A 25,016-nucleotide genomic window follows, 5' to 3' on the forward strand; every position below is an offset into this window, starting at 1 on the left:
CCCTGCACTGTGTCGATATCGTATTAGGTAAATTTTTTTTGTTGCCGTTTGCTCTGTTTCAAACCAATGATGTCAGAAAATGATATACACGCCGTACCGCGGCTATATCGCAAATCGCCTGGCCACTCAGGTCGGACTGAATTTCCACACCGTCGATCTCTGCGTGTTATTATATAATATACGATCACCAGACGCGTATTATATGGGTAGGTACATATATACCTATATAGTATACTTTCCATAACGCACCATCTATATGACATATTTGCCGTGATCGGATTACTCGTGGTTCGAATTTTTTTCTCCTTTGATCGCCGCTTATCCGTATCGCGGACTATAGTAGTGGTGTGAGTAGGTACGTCGCGGTTATGTGCAACGTGCAACAGCAGTAATAACGGTTGTATAGTAGATGCGCGTTGTATAATATACATCGTATAGGTAGGTACATAATAAAATATTATTTATTATTATTATTGTTATTGATATCGGCGGTATTGCAGCGTATGGGACCGAAGGACATGATATTATGGTTGCACACTGCATAACATATAGGTACGTGTACATACGGTATATATATGACCGATATAATATACCTCATAAATACCGAAGAAACGGTCGTGTGCTGGTCATCAGCTGCCCTCCCGGCCACGAGCGAAACACAACCTTGGTTTGCACCCGAATATAATATACGACGGAGATACGTGACGACGATAAGTCGCGATACGGTCCGGATAACATCGTACGAGTATATACGTGTGTGTGTGTGCATAGTTCCCACGGCGGATAACTACCATGGTCGCCGGCGGGTGGTTGCGGTGCGGTATATACCTGTTGCGGCGGGAGAAGAAACGCCACCGCTGATGCACCGGTGCGGTGCGGTGCACACGCGGGACGATCATATTTTTATAGCTGCGATTAAGGTGCGCGCACGCCGCACGACCGTCCGACGCTCTGACCGCGCGCGGCATCGCCTAAGACTTGCACTGTAACACACCGCGACAATCGATTTTCGCGGAAAGCGCATTTCAACGTAATAATAATAATTTATGGATCGCGATCCTGACTGCCCGCGGTGTGGATAATATATTTTTTATTTGTTAAAATGGTTTTTTTTAGAATGCTCACCCCACGTCATTTTCATGCTTCATCGATATCCCTGATTTTCGGAAAACTACGTATTTCCAAGTACCTCTACTTGTTACCTTATAGATTAGTTGTTGTGCGATTCGAAAACTTGCTTACTGTTCTGTGTGACTGAGTGCAGACGGCACAAAAATACAAAATATCTATTAAAATTCCTTTTCCATGTGAATCATTATAGGAGGTTTTTTTTTTGTCTTAAGTATTGAGGTGACTTGCTGAAGTCGAAATTTGTACGGACGAACGTTTCGGGACTTCTACAGAATTATTCTACTCCACATACAGTTATTGACCTAACCTGTTGTATATACATACAACCACGAATCGAGGGGGGGCTGCAATAATCCACTATCGCGGCGCATTAATACCCTATATCATCGTTGTGGCATTCAAACGATCGCGATGTCCTTCGACAGTTCTTATTTTCCCCGCGCGTACCCGTCGCGCAATCGATACTGCGATTTCAATAATAATATCATAATAATAAAATTATCACCGTCTTTTGCACAGCGTCGTCGATTGCAATAATACATCGTCGTGTCGTCGTTATTATTGTTGACGCGGAGTCGTGTGGCGTAGTGCCGTTCGCATTATATTTTATCACCGTGCGTTGCGTGTCCAAGGAGCATTTATATATTATATAATATATTGCGTACAATAATAATAATATAATGCACCGGCTCCGTCGACACATCTGCCGCCGTCGCCTCCGAGTCCGATGTGTTTTTTTCCCCGTTCATACTATATTATTATTATTGTAACGCGATTATAACAATAATAATTTATGGACCGCGCGGCCGGAATTTGTGGAGTCCTATGGTAACCATTACCGCGGTATGATAATCATACACATACTTATCGATAAAACTTTGAGTTTTCGATTGTCACGCTGCAGGTACTTTGTTTGACGCGTGCGATATCATATACGAGCGTAGGTACTGTTTGATTCTCAACGGTTCTCGATCGACCTGCTGATGAGATGTCCCGGAGACAGCTGGGTTAAGATTATAAGCACTGCGCACTACAGCATTTTAAGAAAAATATTTTCTGCTTTGTTAAACCATTTTTTTTTTAATATTTTGATTTTATATTTAAGTGTATTAATCATAATATATGTTTTTTTAATTAATTCTATAATACCTAGTTATTAGTTTTCTTATTGATATTACTTTTATGAACGATTTTTATAGCCTATGCCCTCCTGTCAGGCGTGAGTATGTTAAAGGTGAACGGTAGTGGAAATTTGTTTGATGGAATTTTTATGATTTAATATTATTTCATTTGACTGGTATTCGTTTTATTTTGCATTTTCTTTTTAGGCAGGTGCATACTGAGCGGCCAGTTAGGAGTATATATTTGTATTGCCTGGAAAAGTATGTTTCTGAAAATCGTACTTTCGCTATTCCTTTGAACGAGATAATTTTCCTGTTTAATAGAAGTGATGATAGGCGATAGCTCCGACCACAAATTATCTTTTTAACGTTCCTATTCTTGTACTATTTTTAACGCAATATAATATTACGATGATTAAACAAGTTGGTAGGTACGTGCAGATATTTGTATCGGCGAATGTACCTACATAGTATACAACACTTTATATTATAACTGTAACGACTGGGCCCCAGTTGTAAGCCAACCTACAGCACTTATAGGTATTTAGTCCACGGTTGGGTAACTACTACACGGGAAGAATTTATTACGGGATGAATAATACCTGAATATATTATTTATAGAGCTTATGGAATAAAGCTAGTTGATTATTTTCATCAGCAAAAGTAGAACGAATTTCCATTAGGGTAGTAGAAGTGTAGGGGTAGAAATATATATGGTAGAGGGTATATAGGGGTACCTGATTTTCTTCATCGTAGTTAGTTTAGAGATCTTCATCAAATCCAAGCGTTGTATAAAAATAAAATAAACTAACGCCACTAGCTAGGTGATGCACCATAAACGTAACGCTGTTGTAACCTAACCTATATAATATTCCATCGATATATCATACCTATACAAACTATATATCGACTACGATTTCAGGAAAATAATCACACATCAGGCGATCTCACGCGTGGTTATGTCTAATGATACATATAGGTACCTACAATGTATATGCTATTATACACACACATGAAGAGAATCGCAACCGATCCCGCGATGAGTGTTGCAGCAACTATATTATAATATACGTCCTATCGCCGTCAACCGGTTAGACGAGATGTATTTTTGGTTCCAAATTTAAACTATATAACCAAATGCACATACTGCTATAATAATAATAATATATATCTAATATTTAATAATATAAAGGTTCGGGTCACGTCGGAAACCACTTTTTCCTTCGTGTTTACGACAAAATTGATCGAAATATTAAAAACTATTCTGGTTTATTATACTAATATGTATACTATGTTTTTTTTAAATTGCGAGCACATAATAATAATAATAATAATAATAATAAAAAAAGAAAAAACACGAAATTAAACCACCAGTATCCGGACACCATCTCCACGCGCGGAGACCCAGCCACAAATAAGTAGCTCGGTGTTACGTGTTCCACACGATTTTAATTTTAATTCCGTGTATAATAATTATTTGAGTTTGAAAAAAAAATCTATACACACTATAACCAATCCGCCGCGCGCAGAGATAATAATAATCTGTATGCCCCACAGACTGGTTCAGACGTATTATTAAAGACCCATAATCTTGCGTGAGTCTTGGAACATTAAAAACGTCGTATATATATATAATATACAGTACACACACACACCGAAGCGGTGTGGATCCTGTCTTTAGCCCTCTCTTGTATTACAGTCACGACGGTTTAGTTGTTAACTGGCCGACGGTTTATGGGTATGTTAATATTATTATTAATAATATGATTATTATTATACATGTACACGACGAGACTCTTAAAAACGTAATAGTGTAACTCGACTCTATATACCGTGAGCCACCGTTCGAATATAATGATTGATTATCGCATTTTTATCAATATTTTCATTCGCGTTATAGTAACAGGTATATTTAATAATTTATTAAAATATATAATATTATGTAAAAAAAAAAATAATGATAATATAATAATTACCTACACTGTAATATACGTGTTTAAAATGTGTACGTATATACAATATATATATATATAGTTACACGTCGCGTTTCGTATACATTCATTTTTATTCGGAAGCATATTTTATAATATTATAGGTATAGTGTTAAAAATGTAAAATAAAGACTAAATATAATAATATATATATTGATTATACAATTTTTTGATTAAAACGAGTATTAAAGATATTATATCGAAATCGAGTGTTTCAAAATTGAGATTTTTGTTTATCATTGGATTTTTATAATTATAATATGTACCTATTCAATGTGTAATGTTCAATTTGTTAATCGAAAATGCATATTTGGTGGTGGGGGGAGAGAAAATTGTTATCGTTCACAGTTAAAAGCCAAGTTTAAATAAAACATTCACTGGAAATATAATGACTAAAATATGCTATAATAACCGATTTTAATAGGTGTGTAATATTTGGAGAAAAAAATCTGTCGTGAACAATTTCGTGTGTTGGATCGTATATAAGACGTCATTATAATAAGAGGTCAACGGTCTGGTTTTATTGGCCTTCTATAATAGTGACCGAACTGGGTAATTTATGCTCTACTGCAGACTATATATACTTATAATATGCATATAATATTAGGTACCTATACTATTGCATATCATGCGTACCTATAGATCATTAAGCGAACGTCGAAAAAAAAAAAGTCGCATTTCGACGGACAATTTGTTTTACTATAATATTTTCCCGCGGATTCCACATAATATAATATAATGATGTGGATGGAATATAAAAAATAAATATTTCTTAATTCGCTATAACTATTATAATATAGGCTTACCTTGATGTGAGTCATTCGGTGGTAGTAGAGATTAGAACTGGCCGTGAACCGTTTTCCGCAAACGCCACACTGGTGCGGTTTTTCGCCGCTGTGGATTCGCCGGTGAGTGTTCAACGAGCTCGACGTCGAGAAACCCTTGTTGCACACTGCGCACACGTGCGGCTTTTCACCTGCGAGAGAAAACGTATGCGATGGTGTTATAATATTATATTATATAGCTATAGGAAACGATTTTTCACGTGGGTATGATATTATTATAATATATATACGGGGTGTTATATCGGCGCGCGGATGTCGGTCAACAGGATCCGTAGATTTTGATCCGGACCGTGGGAATCGAATACGAGAGACGATAATGATGGATATATAATAATAATAATAAAAAAAAATTAAAATATGGAGAAGAAAAACATCACCGTCATCCGGTCTCGGGAAACGATGACCTAGCGGAGAGTCTGTGCGAGCGTATATTATCGTAATCGCTTATGTTTATGAACCAGTCTCCTACATATACCTAACCTATGTATGACGCAAAGTCGCTGTTGTGGTGAGCTTTCTGCAGCAGCTTTTTTTATTATTATTATTATTATTATTATTTCAATCTAACGTGAAATTATCTACGTTATCTACATTTTATTATATATGTACGCGTTGTGTAAGTTTTATTATACTAAATGCACATCAATAATGTAATATATGCATATAAAACCGCCGCATTTTATGGAAATATAATATTATTATGTGCAGTATACACGTTAATGTTATAATATTATACAAGTTTATACTGTCGTCGGCAAAGTACGAACGCCATGGTTCCCCGCTGCACCGGTAAAATATACAATATATAATCAAACGGTACAGTATTATGTGAGTCTTATATAATAATATATAATATAGGTATGTAAAATGTACCTACTGTCTGATGCGTGTTTGTCAATCGCCTCTAAAACGTCACGAAGACAATAATTTTGCGGCCAGTTCAAAAAGATTTTATTATTAAAGAATATTATACGGAAAAAGGTCAGTCTGAACGAAAAAAACTGTGTCCAGCACGATTTATAACATAATATTATGACGTTTATGTGCGTGTTTAATGTTATACGAACGTTTAGTAATTACGATAATAGAAGGAGTCCGTGAAAAAGAACCCGAAAGCTCCATTTTTATCAATCGTCCAGGACGAGCAAGAGAAATTTCTTTGTCTCGTTTACCACCATTGGCGGGAAATAATTCGTTTCGTAATTTCTCTGGGAATAATAAATCGATTTTTCTGATTTAGATACCAAAATAAAGACATTTCTTCCATGATTAATATTCCATGAAAAACTGATTTTTGATCAAAATGGAGCTGTCTGGTTCTTGCAAGGACCCCTTATATTATTATTTATTATTATATTATATTTTTGAGTCGCAACCGTCAGTCATTCCGGAACGCCGCGCCGCGCGAAAACGAAAACCGTGCAGATATACCTATAGGTATACAAAGTAGATATTACGAAATCGCAAAAATTTTTTCGAGTAAATTAGTGTTGCCGTGTTTAGGTTATCGCACTGCGGTACATATTATTTTAATATGGTTTCTACCATAAACGTACCTGTGTGGGTGCGCATGTGTCTCTTGAGCAACGACGGTCGGTCGAAAGCTTTGCGGCACACCTCGCACGGCAGCAGGGTGCGCTCGCCGCGGAACGGTCTCGGTTTCACCGGAGTCGTGTTGCACACGATCATGTTGACGTTGTGGTCCAGCGAAGCTGTGTCGCCGGACAAAGAGTTGGCCGAAGACGATTCGCCGGACAACGACTTGCGTTCGTCCGTGTCCAGTCCGCTGGGCGGGGAAGACGCCGACGACGCGGAAGACGTGCCGAACGCTCGGGACAGTAGCGACATGGACAGGTCCAACGGTGAATCTGGAAAAAAATCAAACGGTATAATATTATTATTTACATTGATAATTATTAATCATCCGTTGACATATTAAAATATGACATGGTAAACTATAATATTGTAATTCGTGAGGCACCACGTACTATGATAATGTGGTTTTTTAACTTTCAAAATTCAGTTTTTGGTTGTTTAAACTACCTATAGTCGTAAAACTGCATAATAATATATTGTAGTCTTCGCATAACTATAGAATATTTTGTGTAGCTTAACACAAGGCTTAATGCTAAATCGTAGGACCGAGCAATACACTTCCACGTACATAATATAAGAAAGCGCGCACATTTAAATGTGGGTTTTGCTCTCTCTCCCTTTGTAAGATTATCCGTAAAAAGAGACTTTGTGCTTGAATACGTTTAGATTAGATTCGACACGCGTCGTTATTAAAATATATATTGTTTTTATAGAGGTATCAGCTAGCATTATAGGTAAAGGTATACCTACATTGTCTGTGATTACGTCGACGTGAATATTATTATATACCGCGGTCGATTATATTATTATTATTACTATTATTATACCGTGCGGACCCGAGAAAAAGCCACCGTGGTCTCGTCCGCCGTTATAGTTCCAATTAAAACGATAATCTCGCCAAGTCGATCGTCTATGCTGCTGCTGCTGCTTATTATTATTACTCTACAGTCTATATACTCTATACATATATTATATTATATAGGTATAGGTACGTAGTACGGGAGTCAATTTATATTCGGATTTGGATGGAAACGGTTCGTGTCGCGTCCCGTACGCATAGATACGCTATTCGATATACGCGCTTTCACGTCGTCGATAATATGTCGGCCGGTGGAGTATATTTTTCCGATATCTAGGCGGATGGGTATATGTAAGTTCTCCGCGACAAAACCAGGCCAGCTGCGATTCGGAAGACAATTTGTCCGATTATTTCCGTTTTGAATAGGAAATTGAACGATGCGAGACAACCGTCTTCTCGTCGACGATCGTAGTGCAAATACATATATTATTTTAAAGAAGAGGTATCCACGGTCTATATCAAATCGTCTGTTGCTTCCGAAAACTGTATTTATACTGCTACGATAACGGAACTGTCCGGTGTCCATCACTAGTCGCGATACGTGTCCGTCGAATTAATGACATTTCCAGTCCACTTCCCACAGTACGCACCGGGGCCGTCAGTCACCATAGATCTGCAGCAGTGGTCCAAGATGAGACAGACTCACGACCCATCGTCGAACAATGCATTTGCGGTGGCGAGAGACGTGTCAACTAATTTCGGTTCTACATATTAAATTGTTATATAAGGCGCAGACGGCCGTGGGTTATTATAGAAGCCTATCAATGTTTAATAGTAAATGGGTACCTATATGACGTCGTGACGATAAAACGTATATTATATTATTATATTACAATAACGACGCAATGTCATAATTTTCGTACGACCCTCACTCATAGCCATTTATACACGCATCGTACTTTCCGTGAGTATTTGTTATAATATATAGCGAATAGCGACAATGTTATATTATTATTAACTATTGTATAATGTTTCTTTTTTCGCGTTATTATATCGTTTTCCGAATCACGTGGAAAACGCACGTAATATACCAGCGGAGCACCCGTAAAAAAACGAAGAAAAAAACCCGTTCACGCTCCTAAATACAGCTAGGTATAATCTACGTACCAACCTAGTGGCTAGTACGTAGATTATATTATACCTCTATGGTACATAATATACCTACCTATACTATAATATTAATATTATGATCCCATCATAGGCGTGCGTAGACTGCATGGTTCGTTGGTAGTAGTGTTGGTGGTGACTGGTGGTGCATTCCTTCCACGCAATCTCTTATACCAAAACCTCCCAACTACCAACACAATTTTTTCATTTTTTTTTCTTTTAACGAAAAAAAAAATAACAATATTATCTCGTTTTCTCAAAGCATATGATTAGAAAAAAACGATTTTCGTAAATCATCAATTTATTTTTCAGGATTTTAAACGGTAGCGGCAATTATAGTAATACCTATATATGTGATTCGTCGATTTTCCGAGATAGAATGTTGCACGCCTATGCATCCCGTATATAATATATACTATTACTATATACGTATATCTAATATATATGTAGATACACGCGGTTTTCCTCCGTCTCGGTCTCGCGTGACGACCGATAATATACCTATATGCGTTCATATACCTACATGCACACACATACGCACATATACATATATATTATATTATATATTATAAACATATAGGTACCAATATATATTATATACGTGCATATTACAAGTATACAAGTACATATCGGAGAGACGGACGCAAATCAAGTCCGTGTCACCGTCTCGCAGAAACGCGCGGGCCGGGGGATGAGAAGAGCCGAGGACAATACCCGCGCCCGACGACGAACAGGCGGCAGTGGCGGCGGCGGCGGCGGCGGCCAAACAATAGAAGGACGTGCCGCTACCGTTTGGAAGTGAGTACCGCCTCGGCCACGGGGTATAGGTACGTAGGTACGCAAGTACGCGTATATAGGTATAATGTGTATATATATATATATATATATATAGGTATATATATGTGTGTGTGTATGTATGTATAATAGTGTCTACTGCACGTATATATAATAATAATAATAATATAATACTCGCGCGTATATATTGTCGCCGCCGCACAATCACCAATAGCCACCAGAACAATGGACAAACCGTACGCATTATTATACAACGATATTGGTCTTTGGACGTGTACGCGTACCTATGTGTTCGAGTGTGAGCGTATATGCAGTGTGCTCGTATCGAAAGCGTATTCCGTCTCCGTTTTTTCCTACTAGGTTTATATATTATATTATTATATTATATGCTCTCACGATGCACACGCGTACATCATGCGGGATTCCCGGCGTCGCGCGTCGTTTTCATTTCCATTTTTCGTTTTGATTTTTTCATTCCGTCCCACCCTCGTAGGGTCTTACGTGCGCCGGAGTCACAATAATAATATTATATAATAATTAAATATTGGCGGCGGCGTCGGTGGCTGCGAGATGGGACTCGCGCGGCGAGTTGAAATTCGACGCTGCGGCTCGTCGTTATTGTCGCGTATACCATATTTTTTATACCGTCTATATGGTTTTATGTATATATACTTATCGGATTTTAAATACCCGCTAGTATGTATGCCTATACATTGTACAAGTATACAAGTACGACACATTATGATTCGGAAAAACCGACGCGTTTGTAGGTATATTATGCGTATATTCCTACGGTTAGCACCATCCGGTGTAGTATATAATATATATAATTATTAGTATTGGTATATTATAATAATGGTAATATAATATAATATTATGTATCGAGCCGGTAAACGCATTATTATATATACGCTGCAGCAATAACGTAGCAGTGTCGCATTTTTTTTATTCACACGCCGCTCGAGGCCGTTTTACGCGGTATTAATTCAAGTAGCCGTAAACAGGACGACGTACGACTATCATTGTAATATTATAATATAACATATTGTATGGTATACCGTCGTATAAGGCTAGGGACAAGGTCACTTCGCGTCAATCTACTCAGCTGGGCCCACGCCGCGCCGCCTCGAAGACGTCCCCCAGCAGCGACCTCGGTCGTTGGAAACAATAGTTATATAATAATATGAATGTCTCATCTCATTACGCGGAATCGCCGGGATTATTCAATAAAATATTATATGAAGTGATCGACCAAAATAGAAAATGGAAAATAGAGGGTGAAACCTTCGGCGGGGCCATCCGCGTTCGTTTTTAATATTATGCAGAGCGCACGTATTCGCGGCGATAGGATGATGATGATCCCTCCAAAGGATTTAAGCAAACAAATATGTAAATAAAATAATTTAAAAAAAAACAGCAGTTTACGTTATGACAACGGGGATATGTGGCTACTACAAAAATGAGTACGTCGACCGAATTAAAATATTCTATAAAAAATGAAACAATGTAACCTTTTTCGAACGTGGATTACAATCATAATAATATATTATGTTAATGTCATTGAGACGTTGACGATATAAATAGGAAAATAGAAAGCGGAGGAATAGTAGCAATAATATAATGCGCACATCAAATTAATAAAGAGGTTAGAATAGTACCTATATATAGATAGGCAACCTAAGTAGGAAAAACCATTAAAAAAACAATAAAAAGAATAATCAATTACAGATAACATATATATTATTATTATAGTGGACAGAACCAAATAATTATAGACTTGATTCGATTTCCAGTTATGTCTGCTCTGGAAAGACGTGTGTGTAAAGAAATCAATAATAGTAAATAATATATAGTAACAGGGGAATATATAATATTATGATTTTGTCGATCGAAACGTTAATTATTATTGAGGCTCGTTTTAACTTTTAAATCATCATCATATACGATTTTCGTTCGATAGAAAAAAATCGCTTAAAATACCGTGGGTATAATGAAACGAGTAAAATAATAAATGCTGCACGTTTGTTAATTATTATCATCAGCTGCAGTATATGGGTACACGTAATTAACGAAATCGTTTCGTAATGTCGTGAGCGCGTATCATCGCCACGTAGGTACTATCTAGGTATAAGATATGGAGGCGTATGCATATACGTTTATTATAACGCGTATCTATTATAATATTATAGTCCATCGCGTCGAATAATGTGATATATATTATAGCAGGTACATTATAATATATTATTATTATTATTATTATAGTATAGGCGATCTAAAAACGGTTTCGTATAATATAATATAATATCGGCGATTGCCAAACGCGATTCGCCTCGGCTGTAAAATACATTACATTACCATTATTTCGTGTGTTTGTCGACGTATCTATATAATAATACCTACCTATATATAGTATTTTACAACATCTCACATCTCGAGTCCGCTATTATAATTTTATAATATTATATAGTATGTCGGCCGTTTTTCCGCCAGTCTCGCGGACACGAGCATGAACCCCTCCCCCCCTCCACACTACCGATCTCCAAACGTAATTAGCCGGTCGAACTGTTCGGGAGCCAACGTCGACGTGGTGAGTGGGGGGTGGGTGTTGGGAGGGAAATCGTAATGCTTTGTTGATGCGGATGACGCGGCTCGTGCGTGCCTAATGTACATAGTACGCTTGTTAGATTCGGCCCCGCGAGAGGAGAGATAAATGGGGAAAAAAAAAATAGGTGCACACGTATAGCGCACACGGTCCGAGGCGCACACACCACTGTAGTTGTTTACAATAGTCGATATACTACGGCGGTCGCACTGTATAATATGTGTACGTGTGTAATATATGAGTATAATATTATTATAATATATTACATTATACAGAGTGCACCGAGCGGAGACCGATGAAATGACTGAGAAGGAATAGAGGAGAATGAATGGGCTGCAGCAGGAGATTAACCCGCGAGTGGTGGCCAACGATCGCGAGAGCGGATCTAGCTGCGGCGGTGGCGGGGACTGGCACGAGGAGAGCGGTGCCACCGATTTCGTGTCGAGATTTAAAGAGATTGACGAAACGAGGTGTTATCCCGAGACAATGGCCCGGGCCGACGAAGTGTGCCCCGCGCGTTTGTGGGTCATTATTGCAGACGTCACGTTTTGAAATTATTGAAAGGAGGAGAGCTCCTCGGCTCCTGCCCATTGCAGCAGCAGTGACTTTTCGGACGGGACTGTTCTTCTTTTGTACGGCCAACCCGATTCCTTTCAGCGGGACAAAAAAAACACTCTGTCGGACCGACACGTCGCGGACGTCCGAGCATATAGATCTCGCGCGTGCGTTTCTCCGGTTTTTTTTCACTCCACCACGCCGCCGATATTATATTATTATTATTATTATTATGCTGAGCGTATAATAATAATAATAATAATATTATTATTGTTGCGTACAGTATTCACGTGTGTACTCGATTCACGACGACCGTCACAATGGCAGTCGGCCGGTCTCTATCGGGACACAGGAAGCTGCTGCTGCAGAATGTAAAGTCTTAATTTTTCCTTTCGCGCTCATATCACTAAATTGTCACGTTCGAATAACAATATGTAGTGACCTAACATCATATTATATTATCGGACTGACTCGACTCGCAACTTCCCGAAAACGGAAACTAAGAGGTCGTTATGTGGCTTGTCCCGTGATATCGAATAATAATATTACACTTAATAATTATCATTATTGTATAATATTATAAATTATAATGTTGATAATTAGCAACGCACTCGTTTTCGATTTCATTACTTTCTTAAGGATGTTGTACGATTACGCTGCTGTTTTCCATCAAGACATATTTTGCATTATTATTAGGTTATTCGGTGGCGACGATAAAATATTTTTGCTAAATGCGACTGTTGGGAGATCGTTGGCGTCCGGATATAGTATTCTGCAGCACTGGTATAATACGAGGTGAAACGTTTCTATAAGATAATTACTATATTGGAAACGGGTGAAAAAAAAATAATCTATATTATAATGATTATTTGAAGAACTGTCATTTCTTAAGAGCTCTGAGATTTTAATTGGACCGACACGTTTGACGCGCGCAACCGCGTACACATATATAGCTATATATATATGTTATAATATATGGGTGTATATATATATTACATATTATACATGAATCCTGGAGCCACAGAATACGCGCGTTGTATATATATATACAATAAATAATATTATTAACCATATATAATATTATTTTATGTATGTATTGGTGTCTACATGACTTTCTACCTCGGACGGATAATCGCGCAGCAGGTGGTGTTGTGTGTACTATCGACAGCTCGAAATAATATTATATCGGAATCGTATAAATTACACCGCCGACGATTTGTATGTCATTATACTATTATTATTATTATTATTATTAATAATAATATTATACGAATATGACGAAGCGTGCCACGGTCTACGTGCAACGACTGCTATAATAGGACGTGGTGCGGTGCGGAGATGAGTCTATACATACGCTGAAAGAACGAATACACACTGTCACACGACGAGCGCAGCAGTTTTCGATGGAAAAATTAAATCGTAACCAGGTCGCGCGTAACACGGTAAGCGCAAAGCCTCCGACCGGCTATTATAATATTATTATATACATACATCGGTTCAGGTATCGATAAATCACGCTATAGATCGACGATCGTCCCGCTGGCGTGTATAATGTACATATAGGTATATAGGTACCCGACGGCGTCCGGTCTCGGTTTGCGGGTGGTGGGTGGTGGGTACGGTGGTGACTGAGGAGGTGCAGGACGTGGGGGTGTAATGGCGCGGACGACGACGACGACGACGACGACCATTGTGGCGGACGACTGCAGCGACGAGCAGCAACGACGAGACAATTGCATTTAATGTACGAATAAAATGCAAAAATGCATCGCGTGCATCAATCGGACCGCTCCGCTGGGGCTGCTGCCGGCCGGTTATAATGGCGGAGTCGTGTCACCGGACGGAATGCACCGAATTGTCGGCCCCGTCGCCGCCGCGTCACCTTGGCGATATTATATATATTGTGGCGGCCGCCAGAGATAAATATGGCATTCCGGCGGGGGCCCCCTCGGGTCTCAAAGGCGCCGACGATCCCATTGTTTTCCGCCGCCGCCGCCGGTGTTCGTTTATTCGTCTATATGTGCGCGCACATGATATATATAAAACTATGCGTATCTCTGTTATATAAGTAGATAGGTAGGTACCCAACTATAATACGCATTTATATATGTGTATCGCGATCCCGATGTAATTATTGTCGTAGTCGTAGTGGTCGCCGCCACCGCCGCCGTTCACGCATATACATATAATATAATATAATATAATATATTATCATAATAATACTTCCGACCGGCTTCTGTTTGTCCGCGCGCGCGTAAAACCACCGACGGGCGCGATCCACCGGGCAAAGGACCGCCGCGGTTCAATTAGTCGGCCATTTGCATATATATTACATGACTATTATTATACGTATATTGTAGGTACGCATATTATATACCGACTTCAATTACCGCGGTAATCGCAAGTCGCCAGTTCCCGCCGCCGCCATAAGAGCACCACCACTCTCGCACTCAGCCGACGTAATTTTTTAATTTTTTTTTTTTTTTTATCTAGATCGGTCTGACGCCGGACCGAGATCGTTTCCAGTGCGCATGCGTGTGCGTGGAAGACGTCAAATCCGAAAATCGAATATACCCGTTGCGATGATATCGTGCGATCGGATCTCCACACGCGTGCGCGCTCGGGATCGCCTGCCCACTGTGCAGAGGACCACTGTTTTTATTTATTTTTACGTATACCGACCTATCTGCACGTTATAATAATTATTTCAGGTATATGTATAATATAATAATATATAAATAATATATATCGCGTTATATTATCGAACAGCGACCCGTCGCGCACTCGATCGCGTGACGCCCCGACACGGCAGCTGCTGCTCGTTGCTGGTCGTAAAAATTCTAGAAACGTGATAACATCGCTGTACCAGTCGTATTACTGCGCGTAATCGATGTCATTGAAATATCGATAATTTCATATATTATTTTATAGCATATCGATTTAATGTATGTATAATATAATATATAGAAGCTGGTACGTCCTACGCAAAAACGAAGGGGGAGACGGTAATAGCCGCGAACGATCGTTGTTTTTGTGGAATAACGACGACGAACGGAAATTGCGAATTATGGCGATATGACGATGTCTTCTGACATCAAAACGCTCACCGATCAGGTGCTACAGTGGCGTATTTACGGAACCCTCTCATTGTTTTTACGACATTATAAATAATGATTATACACATTGTAATCCTGCACAACTTCGTGTTGGGAAAATCATGTGGACAGCCCCTCCCACCTCATGCTGCACCAAATTCCTAAATACGCCACTGATAAGGTGAACAAGCCTGTTCATTTACTATACCATATAGACGTTTGATTGGAGAATTGAACGCTTTGTACCTATTATCTAAGTAAGTAAGAAAAATGTCCATATGCAAAAATGTATGAAAAAAACTCGCGGGAAACTACACGATCGATTAAACGTCGCGCAAATACCGCCGTCGAAGGCCTTATCGGAGGGGTAGGAATTCGCGTCGCGGTTTTCGCCACGTCTATCTCGTATCGGTATCGACTTGTAGTCGGCGATCGCGGCGAAACCAACAATTATATATACAAGGGCGTTATCGACGGTCATCGGCATGCGCTTGACCCAGGAGACACGCGCGACGACGTATCGTGCTATCTATATATACATAGGTGCCTATGGCCGAGAATTCAATCTTCGACAGGGACTTCGACGACGACGATGGTATAATGATAATGACTGTATGATAATTATAATCTATAGAGAGACTTACCTTCCAGAATTGTGTCCATCGTGCGTCTGTACAGCGTGTTTCTCAAGTAGTGTACGGCGGGCATGAAGAATATCTCTTCCGGCCGCTCGGGCAGGTAGTGCACGATCAACTCCGTGTTGGCGGGTATGTTTTTGATCACTTCGTACATGGGTTCGCCTGTTCAGGAAAAACAAAATAATAATAATGATCGTAAAAAAAACATCTGCAATAATATGAAACGCGTACGACTACGGTTTTCAGTCTCGTTTCACACACACGCACGCCCGCTCGCGATCCGACCATAAATCCACACACGGTGTTAAATCCCGAACAGGTTCGGCAAGATACCCGAATATAATCGCGTAATCGTCGTGAATAAAAATAAATAATAATAATAAAAACGTATTTCGGTGAAATAAAAACATATATATATATATATATATATCGAACCGGTTGTTGATGTGTGCGTACCTTTTATTTTGGTTCCCAATACGTTGACATGTTGTTCGGAATGGTGCTGCGTGATTTTCAAAAACCGGACCCAATTACAATAACGCACTCGGAGTCTGTTCACCTCGGTCACCTGGTCGTAGCAACCGAATCTGTGCCTTATCTGAAACAATCGAAACGCACACGTATATGGTTAGGTTCGTGAACGAAATACATATTATAAGAAGCTGGTCCGAACGAATTTATTCGTTGGGATAACGATTACGTATACATGTATATAATATATTTTCTACACTAAGTATGTGCGCCGTACTCGACGAGACCTACCCGCAGCTATTATACACGTTTACATTATATTATATCGAGTTGCCGGTTGGAAACGAAAACCTTTTAAAGGATTCATTAATTTATAAATGAATAAACATTATAAAAGAGCAAAAAACCGATACTGTTGCTGCAGTAGCAAACGACAAAAAAGTATTATGATAATAATACACAATCGTTTCTGCTACAGGTTGCCATTTGTATAATGGAAATGCGCATAATAAGCGAGATTTGTTAACGAGTTTCAAATGCATTTTCAATAGTTTATTTATAAGACACTGTCTCTTATCGAAAACTTTGTCGACCCCGTTTATGTACGCCTGCAATAAGTGTACATAAGGTATTATTTGTATTTACACTTATGAGCGTGGAAATTAATATTGCATTTGTCCCGCCGTAATTGTATTTCTCGATAAATCTTCCATTAAAATATTATAATATACGTACGAGGTAAAAACGCGGTACGACGATGACGACCGTGAATTTAATTTCTTTTAGGAAATATTCGCGTTCGACGCAGCTCGAATTGGCGGCGGTAACCTAGTGTTTTTTTTTTTATAATTGGCTGACTAATAATTTACAACGACCGATGAAACTCGATGAAACTATGTATCGAGGTACGTTTGCCGACGGTGTAGTTCACCCCGTGTGCAGTGCGTGTGTGTGGCGAGCGTGCAATTATAACGGACTAGCGACAAATATGCAGTGCGGTGTACTATCGAAGCGACGGGGCGTTGCATGTGTATACGGGAAGATAAAAAAACCTATACTATAGGATTTCTTGAATATATTTTTCTTGTTTGTCAGTGTTGTTGTGTACGTTTGGTTTTTTTCCCCCGTCCAAACGGTAATTACAAAACGATTTTAAGCTTGCGCAGCAACTCTGCGGCGGCAGACAAAGTGTGTGTGCGCGCGCGCGCTAACAATTAATAGCCAATTAATTAACACGTATATTATATATTATGCCGCTTGCGATGATCATTATCTTCAGCGGGGCGAGCTGATAATAAACCGATAATTTATTACGACCCAGAACGCGGCTGATACGCAGTTAAACTTGCGCCATTATCCGGCTGTATAGCTCCTCGGCGAGTGTGCATATAGGACGGGTTCGGCAGCAGTTAGGTGCACGCGAATAACACCCAATCACGAAGTTATATGTACATGCGTACAAGTATATGATAAGTACACGTTGAGCATAATAATATTATATCTGAGAGTGCCACCGAGTAGCTATATCTATATAATATGGTGGCCGAAGAAGTCTTATAATAATACTATGAGAACGCACACGGAGAAACCATAAAAAAATATAACACGCGGTTAAATCGTAATTAAAACAAAAAATAAAAACTAATAAAAACTTAATAAACCACATAAACACGCCACGACAACGACGACGACGACATCGTTCTATGTAACGTAGCAGCACATGGCTTTTGGATAATGCATATAAATATCATAATAACCGAACAATATTCGATCAGATTACCATATGTATAATGTAATATTAATAATATGTACTCGGCTCGTGCAACCGATAATAATATTAAGGCGCGACACGCCTAACAATCAGCAGCAGCTGACAAGCCATGTTCGGGAAATAGACACGATGATTGTTATATATATTTTGAAACAGAATAATATTATTGCCATAATGAGTGTTATTAATATTATTGCAAAAATCCAAGTAAATTATTCTAAGTGGTTTTTTTTCATACCACTGCTGCGGATAATTTTGCCACGTTGAAACCGGGATACAGTCAGAAATCAAATATTATTGAATATATTTCATACATTTCCTAGTTTCACAATCGCCTTTCGGAAAATTCGTGGACCAACGGTTTCATATAATATCGATGTATAAGAAGCATAAAATGGCTGGTGTACCTACTAGAGCTGTTTTTTTTATGAAAATGGTGGTTCTCTCAAACGTTTTTATTTTCAAGGATCGTGTTTTGCATCGGTGTCTATATCTATAGTATAAAGCATATATTTTTCTATGAAATTCTTTTTCGATTAATTGGTACCTAAAAAATTGTTCAGTTATCTGATCAGAGATTATGAGATTATAATAATATAGTAATATCTCAGTCGTTTAGCCCATTATAGATACATTTTCATGATTTAATTTTAAGAATCTGTGGCGAGTTATCAATATAATATGGTAACCGTAAAGTGGTTAGATAACTCGGATGGCAGTCATTCCTACCAGTGCAAGATAAAGGGGGCAGAGAGTTCAAGTTTTTCAAGCACGTAGGTGCACTAATTTTACAGTATATGTATATAGGAACTTATGTGTATGTTTATCGTATAGGTATTAATTATCATTTATATTTTAAAGGTGGAAAAAATATACATGCCCCAGAGCGAAAATGTACTAATTCCAGCCTTAATTACGATCACTGCAGAGTCTCATTTGGATTTAGTGATATAATGATTATAATATGTCCAATTTCCGTTTCTTCGTTATCCATATTGTTAAGACGCAACGAGTTAAGATTTAAACGAATGCCAAACATTAGGCGTATATTCACTTCGGGATATTATCGTTATTATTTACGTCAGAAAAACCTTATCACTAGTATAGTGGGATGTTTTTTCGCGTCACGATTCACAGCGACTGGGGGCTCGATTTCCATATAGGTATATATTATAGGTGAGCGCAAAATATAATATATATATAAATAAAAATATATAACAAGTGTCGGCGGCGGTGGTGGTGACTTTACGCGTGCACACAAATCTCTTTCTCCGGTACCTCTATAATATAATAATAGTTTGACGGGTCAATAGAGAGATAAATATTCACGAACCTGCTCCAGGCGGTTATATTGATGTTTGCTCGCCTTATGACCTATCACCGGCCACCCTACACGGCCGGCTGACCATTTCACCGTTAATAATATTATTATATATTGTGCAGTGTAGTACGGCTATAGAGCCGTCCTGATATTATACTATTATATTATATGGCGTCTGTTGGTGTTGCTCTGCAGACCACGTCGCGATCGTCTCAACTATGTTATAGTGGGTAGGCGCTAAGCGACTTATTCTAACGAAAAACTTTCATAGCTATTGCAGAGACTCGAATGACGCAGAATCGACGCGGCTACAGTGTGCGTCACAATGATAGTGGCGAATCAAAAATTGCGAGAAAAAATTCTCAGATTTCTGTCGTAAGTATATTTAATATTATTATACGCAGTATATATTCTATGCGGATTGTTGCCCATTAAACCTGTTGTGTGTCCGGACCGTTCGCGTGTTCTGTGTTAATTGGACCAGTGTAACATATTTTTATACATGCATAATGCATGTGTTCGTACGTATATGTATGTGTTCGCAGAAGTTTGTCATAATTGATATTTACGTATTTATTTAAATTTTTTTCCCGCCCCGATACGCCGAAATGCATGCGCGAATACAACTATTACATACCTAGGTACCTTTGTGTTATGATAATACATTTTTAAATTACACTGTGTAATACTCGTTTGCATGACGTTAAATTTGTATTTCTCGTACGGTCGATTATCTCGATACGGACGAATTAATTACAAACTTCCCGTACGCACCATGTAATCGGGCACCCACCTGAGCAAATCGCACAAGTCATCATCACCCCGCGAATAAGACACCGCCATTCACCGCTTCAGTACAGATTTTCACGGATATAATTCACTATATAGCACCTGTTTCACACGTCTATTGCGAAAAACGCGTCTTCGTACCTACTTATTGGTATTTATATATTATATATATGCTATATATTATTATGTTTAGGCGTAATCCTCCTATATATATATAGCTAGCTATTCCGCGTATCGTTCGCGTTTGTGTTGGCCGGAACATAAAAATATATTGTTTTTTGATCGAACGCAACGAGAACGGCGCATTTGCGAAATAATAATAATAAAAAAAATTATAATAACAGCTGCAGCAGTCTACAACTGTTGTAGTAGGCTGTTGTTGCTGCTGCTGCTGCTGCTGCGGTGTAATATACTGCGCGGCGACGGAGACACGATGTCCCAATTATTGAGAACAATGCAGCGACGAAAGAAAGAAAATAATATATATAAGAAAAAAAAAAATTAAAACACATACGCAAACGCTCACACGACGTAGGTACCTATACCTATACACATTAATCGTCGTGAGAAACCCACATTGTTCCAAACTTCGGAGTCGATGCTGTAACGTCGTTACCAACAACTGCGCGGTCGGCTTGTTAAAATATACCATTATTATATTATATTAAGTGTGTACCCATATGATTGTTATATATATTGCGGTTCAGAACATATTTTATGGTACATATATGTGTTACCAGTTTTGGGCTCAATGATACCTAATATTACCTGCCGATTGCATGATAGAAGCTATAGTGACGCAGGGGACTGCATCTTGAACGTAAAATTCGGGATACCGAATACTGCGGCTTAATATTATAATTTCACCACAGCACTAATAAACAATGTCATGATAATATTTTTGTCAAGTTGATGTATCTTATCAATAATATCGTTCGGTTCGGCGATATCGGAAATCCTATTTGCTGAAAAATTGGTTTGATGATAAAAATAATTATCGAACATACATTTTTATAGGTAGTATTCTTATTGTATATAAATATTATTATAGTATTTAAGCGTAGTTCAAAGCGTTGAAATATAAAAACTGGTATTCAAATGAATTTCAGACGAATAACACCGAGAGAATATTATAATATTTTTCAGTAAATATTACTTACTCGAATATGGCTGTCTCTACAATTTCAAACACCAGGCGATATGACAAATTACTGTAAATTCGACTTTTTTTTTTGTACGTCGGTACCTACTCACGATACGGTCAATAATAATTTATATCTTATAAACCGGTATCTCAGCTTATGCGTTTGTTGAAATTATAAAAATATTTCAAATACTTATACAAATAGGCACCATATCAGAAGTACCATTTAAATTAAAAAAGATGCGAGATTATTTTATAACATATAATATATTATATACAATCTGAAAAAAATCTCGTAAATTTGCAGGTTCAAGTGAATATACTAATCAAATTTATATTTGCTTAATACAAATAATTGTTTATCGTCGTATAGATTTATACTGCTGTAACATTATACGTTATAAACGTTTGGTTCAATTTAGTAACAGTTTGATACTTATTTAATGCATACAGACGTCTACATATAAAATATATAGATTTAAGAATGGTATAACGAATATATCAATAAAATAATTTGCTAAAATATGTACTTATATACCATTGATAATATTATGTAAACTTATGGAGAACGGTTTTATTACTTTTAATTTAGGTATTTAGATTCCAGAGTAGCCTATATTGGAATGATATATTGGCATTTAATTCCGACACGACTCATCTATATAGTATAGATTCTATACCTAACACGAGTCTAAGGTACATGGTTTGTCTTATAGTCAACAAATAAATAACAAGTATAATGTATATATGTATAAACAATAACACTCATCGTTGCAGTAGCTTGCATAACTACTCGGGCGTGTTGGTTTTTTTTTAACTCGATTTGCGAGAAAAAAAGAAATTAATTAATTCTGAAACTAACACTCTTCACGGACGGAAACAACAATACGGGCGTAAATAAATGTATATACTAATATAATGATGTCAATCAGTATTGAATGACACAAATTAAGCGAATAGTAATTTTTTACCTATAAGTACTAATTTAAAGAAAACAAATCAAGCTTGAAATAATATTTAACCGTGGAAATAATCACATTCCACCCGTATATACACAATACATAATATATATATAATATAATAACGTTTATAAATGTTCACGTCCATTTTGAAAACTGAGAAAAACCTAATACGCTTCGATATCCGCGCAGTTCCGGTCGTTGAAGTCTCCACCGTTGCTGCGTGAGATGAAGCACTTTTTATACCCGTCGCGGTGTCGCGCACAACCATCGTTTAAATAAATATACATAAATACCGCCCAAAAAATAATCTGACTACCTAAATATACGCGAGCACGATTCGTCGTCGTTTTTTTCACCGGAGATTTCTGGCGATTTCACGCACGCCCCGATGTTTGCTCTACAATAATGGTTAAACGCTTCTGCGAAGTATATTATAGGTACGCATTATAAATTATAATGTGCATCCCGCAATTTCCGATTTGACGACGGTTTTTTTTTTATTCTTCTTCCATCATTATTATGTATAATACGCCTTCGTGGCATTCATTTCGCACCCCGCCTTTCGTACCAAACGTATATACAATATATATATATATATATATATATATATATATATATATATATACCTGCACAGAATTATACGTGGCTATACGTTATTATAATATTAAATCGCTCGCGATTCCAAGCATAACGCTTTTATTATTTATTCGCGGTTTATATATATATATATTGTTATTATTTTCTGTTTTTTATGCGGTTTTTCTCAATTTCCGTTGTTTGTACACACGGGTAAAATTTGCATATATTATTTCCTTTTTTTTCTGAACGCACACGTACCTACCTACTGTCTCGTCGTGGACCGGCTCTCGTTAGAAGAACGACGCTCGCGCTGTAGGACGGTTACGCGCTATTTGATGGGCGCGCGTGACCCACCGGATGACTGAGTATACAACAAAACCATCTCATCTGATCGCGATCGCCTCTCAGACCCTGCTGCATTCATTCGGGACGGCCAACCGTAAATGCATTACAACTGTATTATTATATTATATACAACAACAACGCCATCACGGGCAGCATCAATCGGACACATTAGTGATTTCCGCACCGTGAAAATAACATCACGCGCGTACATCAACTGCTGTGTAACTGTACAATATTATTATATCTAATAAGAGCACTCCGCGGGAGAACTCAATTCAAACAACAATCGTTTACGATTATTTACATTTACCGCGCCCGTCGCGTGTGCCGCCGTATATAATATACTAAGCATTTTACTATATGAGATAATAATATAATATGAGATATCTTTATCTTGACGTGTATAAGGGGTAAGTAAATTATTATAAGTAGGTACTCCTGCTAAAATGATATCAATGGTATAAGAGGTACGTTTAAAAAGTTAGATTATTTTTACCGACTTAATATAGTATACTGCAATAGTCTTACGACATTGTGTTTAAAAAAAGCTCATATTTTCATTCGTGTCGGCATTGAGTTTGAAAACGATTATAATAATATATAGAGCTGGAAATGTTATTGAATATCCGAGGAATGATAATTAACACGTAATTTGTAATATAATGTGCATCACTATAGCAGTGTGACGTACTCGTGTAATTTATGTTCGTCTATCGAGTTTCGCTAAATACATTTTAATGGCGTCTATTGACTATTATTTAGAAGTTGTATAGAATTTCGAAATAAACGAATTATTGTCGTGTGCGGTGTGCGTAATGTAAAAAAACCTGAATACTAGAACTATTGTTGATGAGTGCAAATGGTTTTTGACTGTTAATATTATTATGTTGACGATGTTACGGATGTCATAATTTTATTTGGCAATTGCGTGGAGAAAAATGTACATTGCCACGGTAAAATGTAAATCCGATTAAAAAAACGTGAATTGTTAATGTTAGGTTCTTATTACTTGCATTGAATTTATAAATTACATAATTAAATGCCAAAACAAAAATACTAAAAAATATTGATTGTGTCGCAAAACGAGCTTTTAAATTTTACATGAGTATACCTATTTATAAATGCCAATTCTTTGACGTAATGTAAAAATAATTCAATTTATGTGAGGTTTGATTAAATCAGTACGTAAATATTAATCGAATCTAAATAATACAACACTGTGTAATTTAAATAGAAAACACGCCAGCTAATAAAGGTTTATATTATACAATTTAAATTATTTCACGTTTTTTTTTTATT

The 25,016-nt window shown here is 37.7% G+C and overlaps 1 protein-coding gene across 2 annotated transcripts in view; it reads right to left on the reverse strand.

Moving 5' to 3' along the window:
- Positions 1 to 25,016, reverse strand: part of LOC132941146 (zinc finger protein 235-like) — a 98,738-nt gene that overhangs the window by 47,366 nt on the left and 26,356 nt on the right. For both annotated transcript variants that reach the window (XM_061009073.1, XM_061009074.1), the window contains exons 2-5: positions 16,792 to 16,933; positions 16,342 to 16,497; positions 6,645 to 6,956; positions 5,050 to 5,219 (exon numbers count right to left, since the gene is read on the reverse strand). In XM_061009073.1, coding sequence (XP_060865056.1) covers positions 5,050 to 5,219; positions 6,645 to 6,956; positions 16,342 to 16,497; positions 16,792 to 16,933 — 780 coding nt within the window. The remainder of the gene's footprint in view (positions 1 to 5,049; positions 5,220 to 6,644; positions 6,957 to 16,341; positions 16,498 to 16,791; positions 16,934 to 25,016) is intronic.

Source organism: Metopolophium dirhodum, chromosome 3 (genome assembly GCF_019925205.1).
Source record: "Metopolophium dirhodum isolate CAU chromosome 3, ASM1992520v1, whole genome shotgun sequence".
Classification (NCBI taxonomy): domain Eukaryota; kingdom Metazoa; phylum Arthropoda; class Insecta; order Hemiptera; family Aphididae; genus Metopolophium; species Metopolophium dirhodum.